The 9,181-nt window shown below is 37.5% G+C and overlaps 1 protein-coding gene across 1 annotated transcript in view; it reads left to right on the top strand.

Annotated features, from left to right (window-relative positions):
* The first annotated feature begins 267 nt into the window (after window positions 1–267).
* The window catches only part of LOC148846478 (uncharacterized), a 28,802-nt gene continuing 19,888 nt past the window's right edge, over window positions 268–9,181 (top strand). Inside the window, exons 1-5 of the mRNA XM_088955825.1 lie at window positions 268–729; window positions 948–1,026; window positions 1,186–1,280; window positions 2,531–2,635; window positions 2,729–2,808. Coding sequence (XP_088811951.1) covers window positions 493–729; window positions 948–1,026; window positions 1,186–1,280; window positions 2,531–2,635; window positions 2,729–2,808 — 596 coding nt within the window. The 5' untranslated portion in view covers window positions 268–492. The remainder of the gene's footprint in view (window positions 730–947; window positions 1,027–1,185; window positions 1,281–2,530; window positions 2,636–2,728; window positions 2,809–9,181) is intronic.

The following is a 9,181-nucleotide window of genomic DNA, read 5'->3' as shown; positions in this document are numbered from 1 at the left end:
GTCGCTGCAGCTTCCAAACAGAAACCCACGTTCCTCTGGGCCCCATGAGAACGGCGAGCCGATTGTCCACGTCCATTAAATAGGAATCTAATTTTACCGCTTATACACAAAGTGCCGAACTGCATTTTGTTGTATCATATTCTCCATTCTATTCCAATCTGACGAATAGTAATTCTCTATCAAATTTCGTGCACCCGGGATTCGATCTCAAGTAGGGCCCATCGAATTTTGAGAATAAAATTAAAAATAAATCCAGCAAAAATTTCCATCTGAATGTTTAGCGAAAAATAATTAAAAAAGCTACAGTAGAGAGAAAAGAGAGAAAGAGAGAGAGAGTTCGGCTTCGTTGGTTGTTGCTTTCAGAGATGAGAGAACGCAACCTATTTATTCCCCTTCAACTGCTTATATTTCTGGATTAAAGGAACTAAATTTTTATTCTTTTTTTCTTCTGGGTTTTGTATCAACCGATCATTTGGGTTTTCTGGATCGAAGATGGGGGGTTCAGGGGGAGAGAACTCAAGGAGGAAACTACTGGAAGAAGTATCGGGAGTGGCCGAGCTGGTTAGGGAGTTGCAGGATTCAGCTTCATCTCTAATCTCCAAGACGTTCAACGAAGAACAAGCTCTCCGCCAGCGAACTCTCACGCTCGATTCCAATATTAAGAAACTCCGTTCCTCGGTCGATTCTGCCGTCAAGAAATCCTTACTCGATCCTGAGGAAGCTGAGAAGGTAAGATTTCCTCTTTTTTCAGTTTCCCTTTCGTGCTTCATGCAGTATAGGTTGCTTGCGCTATACTGTTCTTAGGGTTTCCGTATTGTAGCTTATGTTTGTCTTGCACTGTTCATGAATTCGATTTGGGGTGCTTTATAAGCTTTTTGAATCCATAATTCTGTTTTCGTGTCTAGTTGTTAGATTGGCTAATTTGGTTCTTCTGTGGTTGTGTTAAGCTGGGAGAAGAATTAGACAGAGCGAGATGCATTCTAACTGATGGGGACGCGTCTTTCTTTCTTCCTAGCAAAGCTAAAGGTGCTTTTACTTCTCTGTTAGTTCAATTTCTTCTCCTGGGTCTTTACCAGAAAAGGAAAAAAATTATTCTTCTTGGGCCAGTGGCATTGATTTCCTGTTTAACTTTTAATTAGCGATGTGGTTTTGGTTAGTGGTGTGAAATTCGTTAGTGACATACAGGTACTTTCCTGAAGATGTTTCTTGGTCCTGTCAATGTACGTGCTAATGGGAAAGACGTCCAATTGAAAGTAAAAGAGGAGTATAATAGTTACAGGGTATGCTTCTTGTATCCCTATTCACTTTTCCACATTTTCATTTTTTTTTTCTAATTTCTATTGTGGAAGTGTTTTTTATCTACACATAAATATTCCCTTTGATTGGTTGGGGAGGGGGCAAAAGAGATAAAATAGAAGTGGGTAAACTTCCATCAATTCTGTTTTTCTGGGGTTCGCTGATTTAGTTTCAGAGCACATAAATGTGATATTTGTGCTTGCATGTTGAAACTATGGGTTATGAATGCTGGCCTTCCAATTGTTTCTTCATATGCCTGGAGAGACTATGGTGTTCTTGCTCATTCTTTGACTAGAGGTATTATACATGGGAAGGCATTTTTATTGGGATTTTCTTTCATAAATTATTCTATTCTTCATATCTTATATTTCCTAATATATCTTGAGTTCCTATGTGAACTGAACGGTGCCATATGTGAATTCAGAGAAACTTATGAATTAATTGGGGTATCAATATGAGCTTTGCTCTTGGATTATTCAAAAATTGAGTAATGTTCTGAAAATTGTAGTCATAGGGAAAGTTGGGTGGAGTCAAATTGTAAGTTGTATTGGAAATTGTGAAATAATCTTTTTTTACAAACTTGTAAAAAATAAAAAAAGGTTCATCATTATTGCGTTAATCAATCAGGTGGAATTTATCAAAATTCACGGGTGGGCTTTGATTGGTCAAAACTCTTCCGGTACCATGTCTTTTTGGCATCATAGATTTTCCCAATTAAAAATAGATAGATAAATTAAAAATCTAGATAAATATAAAAAAGTGTTTTACCCTATTTTTAATCCATATATACAATATATGCACCTAAAACAATAGAATTTACCACTTGTACACTATCAATTTAGACTTGAAGGTCAAATAATCAATATACAATGACTCTTTAACCTACATATGATGGAAAATCAACTCAATCTCTGGTCTTGAATAACTAAATATTTTTTTTTTCTAGTAAGGGCTTTATCCACTGACAAAACTAAATGGAAACGAAGAAATGACAAAGTAGAAAACTAATTCTTAATTGTAACGGTTTGAATTGCATGAATCGTATAAATCGCAAGATTCAGGAATCAAATCGTAGGATTGAAACAAAATCATATTATTTTTGCAGAAAAGGATTTATACAAAAGATTCTAATTGAAGCCCTTGGGATTCATGATTCAAATGATGAATCGTATTGTAAGTCATAAGACTATGACAACACTTTTGGGCTTGACACATTATTATCTTCTGTGAGCAGGATAGAACTGCCTTTATGTTCCTTCTCTTCCCATCAACACTACTATTTTTAAGGTCTTGGGTCTGGAATGGATGCTTGCCAACTTTGCCAGTTCAGCTGTACCAGGTACAAAATGTCTTCAAGGTGTTCTGCATTTCAAATGGAATTCTATCTAAGTCGGGCATTTTATGAAGTTAATATTGAAAATATCTTCTTCAGGCCTGGCTATTGTTTCTCTACACAAGTTTGGCTTTGCGAGAGAACATATTAAGGGTGAACGGAAGTGATATTCGTCCATGGTAATTGTAATCACTCTTTAATGCTGTTGAATTTCCTGTTTGTTACTTTTCATCAACAAGATTGTTTCTTGTGTTTCCTTCTCTTTTTTGTCAACAAAATTATCTGTTGTACTTCCTTTCCTGAGCTTCTTGGACGTGTTTCTGGAGTATTGTCTTCTGTTACTAGTTTATTGTTTTTATCTTTTTTAAAATTATCAGCTCAATAGAAAAACAACAGCAAGAATATTGGATAACCAAGAAAGAATATAGACCAAATGAGGCTGTTCAGATGGACTGGCAAGACCAGGAATTGGTCAATAGGTAAAGGATGAAGTTGAGAAACATTCTGTTCAAATGCATTGAAGCACAATGGCATTATCAGAAAAAAAAAGAAGTGGTTTGATGCAAGTTGAAGCAAAGTTTTAAAATTCTGAGGCGTGATGTGAGGCATTCCACTACCTGGAGGCATGAGGCGTTAAAGTCTCCTGAGTGCAAGGGGGCATAAGCCTCCTCAAGAGAAGGATTATTTATTTTCTTTTCTTTCTTTCAATTTTGAGGCATACCAGATATGTATGTGTCATGCAGAAGGTGTTTGAGTTTCAGGCATATGCCTCAGAGGCATCTACACCTCCAGCATGCCTCAAACACCTATTAAAACATTGGTTGAAAGCTTTAAAATGATACATGGAAGGACAGAAATGTGAGTTGGAATGAGTAATGGCAAAGACCAAAAGGGCATAGTTATAAAAATTGGATTGACCCAACAGGTTGACTTGGAAAACTTGTAACGTGGCTACCTTCACAGTTCAGTCTGACCAGATATTGCTTGAAACCTGGAATGAGCAAGATGACCTGTTTAGAATTTATGTGACCCATAAACCATGGTTTTGGATGAAGTGCTTAAGTTTTGCATATGTTTTTAGACTTTTATTTTGTTGGAAATGGAAATATTAAACTTAATATTGTTATTCATGATTCAGACAAGATTTTAATATCGATAGTCTGATATGCCATGTATCAAGGCACTTTACATTTATTTATTTATTTATTTTTTCAAACCTTTTCAGGGGGATTGGTATAAGGCCTGTCTACCCCCCGAAACAGGCATGGTTTTAAAACCAGACCGGATGGTCGGACTGGAAAACCGGGAACCGGTCACCTGACCGGTTCCATTTTACCCCAGAACCATCTTTTGGCCAAAAACTGTTGATTTGGTCAGCAAACCACTGACACTGGCGGTTGAATCGTTCCAACCGTCCAATGGTTTTTGGTCATTTGTAATTTTTTTGTCAGAACGGGCCATCCGTTCGGTTTGAACGATTGGACCGTTCGACCCGGGAACTGGACTCCTGAACGGTTTTTTGTCCAGTTCGGTTTTAAAACCCAAGACACCCATTATTTTCTGTATTGGTGACCCACCGATATGATACAAATCAGCCGATACGTTGCGTAATTTTAATCCTTGGATTCAGGTAAAAAATTGTTCAATCTAAGTATCATATTTTTATAATTTATTCATTCAATTATTTTTGGGAGAATGATGGGTTCATCCCAGGGTCAGAATTTTTAGGCCCAAAATACAGTTGGGGTAGGTGCCAGCTCAGAATTGATGCCAATTCACGGGCGGGCATTGGTGTATAGAGTGGGGGTTTTCGACATTTTGAATGTTTATAGATCTGCAGTGGAATTCAGAAATCTGCATTGGGCCTGTCCGTACTTTTCTGATGATTTTTTTTTCTGTCTTTGTTGACTGAAGCTTTGCAGAGACTGAGGCTACATTTGGTTGGCAAGAGTATATAAGAAAGTGAAAGAAAAGAGAAGCAAAGAAAATGAAAGAAAATCTTTATTTTCTGTAATATGCTTAGTTATCAAGCAAAAGTAACTGTTACAAAAAAAAAGCAACATTTAAAAGGAACTTTTTAGAAACAACAATATATTTTTTTATTAGTAAGAATCGATGATATTTTGTTGTGGGCCTACAAACTTTCCCAGACTAACCATAACACTTGTTTTGCAGATTTATTAAGAAAGTTTCTAAATTCTCTCTCTCTCTCTCTCTCTCTCACACACACACACACACACACACACACTTTCTGGGCAATCAACATAGCCTTAGGAGAGGAGGGAAATAAAAGGAACAAAGAAGGGTGGGATGTTAGAGTCTTTGTTGTGAGGTTCATTGAGTAAGATTGCAATTATACTAATATTTGATTTTCACAACAAGAAAGGGGAATGGGGGAATAAATGGATGGAATGGGTCCATGGAAGCTGGAATCAGGCCACAAAGCCCACAGCTTCTTAGTTAGGGGTGGACAGAATGCAGGAGAGTCAGCACCAAACCATAGATTTGTAGGAATATTTCAGCTTCATTCATTTATTAATTGCTCAAAAGAATGTTTACATGGTTTTATATTGAAAATTCAGAATTCTTTTTTGAGACCTACCATATATTTATTTTCCTAAGTAATGAGGCTAAAGAAATGCTTGCTAGAGAATGAATCTTCTAAATCCTTCAAATATTCAGAAAATCTTGAGGGTCCAGTCAAATACTTGAGAAGATTTGGCTATAAGAATCTTGATAAGATTTGGTTGAGAGTGTACCTTTTGAATATCACATGGGGTCCTGACAGCAATTAACTTCTTGGGCTTGTTGTAAAGGATTCAATGTTTTGGGCCTCTGGAGAAACTCACATTTATTGGGCTTTGGTTTTCTGAATACATAATTTTTATGAAATTCTGATTATTGACCCATCAAGTAGTGAGAAACGATTTAAGGGCCCATAGTTTACAAATGGATATGGACTCATGTTGTGGGCTTTCGGAGCAACTCACACATTTATTGGGCATGTATTTGCCAAGTACATCAGATTTGTGAAATCTTGTCACATATTTGATTACTGGCCCATCAGCTAGTCAGTGTTTTTGCAAATTGGTTCTTTGTTTCAGAGGAGATGGAGGTCTGTGGTTGTTTTCAGGTTTGGGAGTCTAGGGGGTGGTGACATGGTTTCAAGAAGTGTTTGGTTTAAGATTTTGGTTAAGTTTTTGTTAATGTGTTTAGTTGAAATTATGGTTTAGGTGGTCATCTTCTTTCTCTCAGGTGATGAGATATCACCTTTCTTATGTACTCTCCTTTTTCTTTTTAATGAATTTCTATTTTCCTTTAAAAAGTGCAAAGGGGTTTTTGCACCTGAGGCGTAAGGCGCAAGCTTCTTGAGACAAGCCAAACAAGCCTATGATAGGGTCTTACATTCTTAATCCGTACATAAAATATTGGTTTTATAATTTTAATTATAGTTCCTTATCTTTTAAAAATGTTTTGCATTAAGAAGAATGGATGGACAACATTAACAAAGGGGTGGGTGGGTGGGGTGTTTTCGGAGCTTCAGTGAGTGAGTGAGCATGGACTTGTTTGGGCTTGCCTCAAACAATTCAAGGAGCTATAGTTAAAATTATAAAACCAATTTTTTATTTACAGATTAAGAATTTAAGACCCTAGCATGGACTTGTTTGGGCTTGCCTCAAGGGGCTTGGTCAGGCTCAGGGGGTCCAAAAGGCGCATGACTGAACTGAAGTGTAAGGCGCACCAAGTATGTGCCTTTTCAAAAGGGCTGCAAATGGGCCAGGCATGGTGAAGGCCTTAAAATACATCTCAGAGATGCCTTTTAAATTACTACAGTTAGTGAGTAGTGAAACTCCCATAGTTTAACAATGGATATGGCACCAAATAGAATGGAATGGTGGAACAATATTCATGTATCCATCCCCAACAACTGGTGTATGAAATTGTTCTATAATATATAGATAAGCATGTCCATTGACCAATCGGCCCGACCTGAATTGACCTGTGGTCATTGCTGAAGCAGTGAGCCAGGGACTAATCACCTTTCCTGGTGAATGTCCAGAAAGGTCAAAAACCAACATCAGCAAAAGATTGTAATTTTCTTATTTTATTGAATTTGATTGAACTGGAGGAAGTTTATCTCAATCTGAAAAAGAACTTCACAAATAATGCTGAAATCAGATGGTTAAAGGTCATTTGGTTGTATAAGTTTGGACATAAGAATGTATTAGTCAGGACCTTATAAAGTAGGTCCTGAGCAATTTTTGAATTATGAGGGCCTTGGACCCATGTACAGGTCCCCTGTCCTGAGATCCAAGATTCTCCCATGCTTGGAGTCCTTGGATGACAATATTGATTATACATGATTAAAGCAAATATACTAGATAGTAGTAAACTTTTTTAGCATCTATGATGCATGAACTATATGGTGTTGGAGGGGTATGGGGTCTAGACTAGCTAATGGTGGGACAAATAACGGGGGTGATGTGTCTTTTTTTTTTTTTAAAGAAAAGGTGGCTGCATGGCTCAAATAAAAGAAAGGGATAAGCCTGCTTGGTGAAAGGGGTGATGATTGATCAGCCTAACTGCTAGTAAACTATGCTAAGCAGGGTGAATATCTTAGGGAATAATTGGATTCTGTTTTGGATCTCAAAAACAAAACAGAATTACTCAAAACAGGAGAATAGAATGTACCAACATGGTAACCAGAAATTCCAAACCTTAAAACATAAATTTGAAAAAAAAGGCAAAGTTATTGCTAAAACAGAATTAATCAAGATAACAAAAATGCCTCCTATCTAGAAGATCCAGAGAAACTCTGAGATAATTGGAATCTTCAAATCCAAATAATTCTGAGGTGGCCTTTGGCAAGACAAGATTAAAGAGGAACCAACTATTTAGAGGGGTGGCTTCCCAAGGTGGAAGTCTGTAATGTGAATTCGAAACTTTGAACAGTTTTAAACAAGGGTGGGTGGTAAGACTAGCCAAATTGTATTGACATTTTCAAGCTGTACATCATTTTTTATCCATATCTCCATAGCTTTGTATAGGGCAAACAGCTCCAAGGCTGACTTACAACTTGAGTTCAACAAGAATTCGGATTAGCTGAACGCGATGGCTGTTCACGGGGCTTTGGAACCAATGGTGAAGTTACACGGCAGTAATAAATTCATGGGCCCCATTGTGAAAGCTGTGGGTCCCATGTATTTTAAGACTGGTGTGGAACCTTATAATTGGTTCCACAGCCAGCTGAACAGCCATTGCATTCAGCTAAAACTTGCTCGTTCAACAATGCATTACATTTCCATCATAATTCCTAGGCCTCGTGCTATAAACCAGGGTGCAAAGGGTTGAAAATATTTTTGTATATTCCCAATGTACAGATCCTTGGTGTACATGGGTGCTGGTGTATCAACAATACTTTACTTTCTTTGAAAAATAGAAATCTTGTCACAGAGTCATCAGCTATCTGTAAATGAGCATTAACTTGCCCAGTTGCTGTCTGAATTGCACAATCTTGATCAGTTGATCTTGTTGGATAGGTAGTTGAATATGCTATGGCACCAAAATTAGGGCTTGTTTTGTTGGGAAGTACATCTGGAGATCACTCTTGTGAAACTTTGTCAAAAAGGTGGCCTAGTTGGTAATCTAAATGAATGAACATAAATATGTAATTTTCTCTAATCTAACTAAATGAGTGTAATATTTTACTGATAAAAAAGGAGGCCTAGTTGGTATATCTGACCTCACAAGCACTTTCTTTGTGATGCAAGTGGGGAATCTATACTACTTATCTCCTGAAGTTTGCTTCCAGCATTTGGGTTCGCTCTTCGGTGGTCCCATCCTGGAGATATAGAGGCCCTATTGAAGCATTCTTTTTTCAACCCAAGAAAGAAAAGGGGAAAAGTTTGTATGGAGATGCACTATGGCAGCTGTTCTTTGATCACTCTGGGAACAAAGGCATAATAGAATATTTTATGGAAAAAGGAATTCTAAGGGGGCTGTCATTTGAAAAGAATTATTGATTCGAATGGTGAATTGGGTCAAGACTTGGGAAATTGTTTTTGAGAGTGATATAATTATAGGATGGCAGTATGTGGCAAACTCTTCTACTTCCAATTTTAAAGTGATGAGAGATTGGGTCCCACCTGCCTTGAATCAAGTGAAACTCAATTTGATCGCTGCAGTATTGGAAGTGCAGGAGACATATAGGTAAGCGTGGTTCTGCAGGATTGAATCTATGCAAGAGACTGAAATCAAAGGATTGAAACTGTGCAAAAGATTGAACCTGTGCAATGCAGTAATAGAAGATGACTATAGAACAGTGGTTGGATGGCTGAAGAATGAAATCCAAGGAACCTGGCAGCATCGGAAAACTTTAAGACACGCAAAACAGATCACCAAGGAAATTGAGGTGTCATGGGTATGGATTCATAGGGCAGCTAATAGAATAGCTGATTTACTTGCTAGACAAGGGGATTACAGGGAAAAGTTATTTTGGTGGGTTACCATGTACATTCGATCTAGGACTGTTACTTTTTGTAATGGGCTGTC

Source organism: Nelumbo lutea, chromosome 7, assembly GCF_056320005.1.
Source record: "Nelumbo lutea isolate HS-2025 chromosome 7, American lotus-T2T, whole genome shotgun sequence".
In the NCBI taxonomy this organism is placed as follows: domain Eukaryota; kingdom Viridiplantae; phylum Streptophyta; class Magnoliopsida; order Proteales; family Nelumbonaceae; genus Nelumbo; species Nelumbo lutea.
The sequence above is the reverse complement of the archived record's forward strand: the minus strand, read 5'-3'. Positions and strand labels throughout refer to the sequence as shown.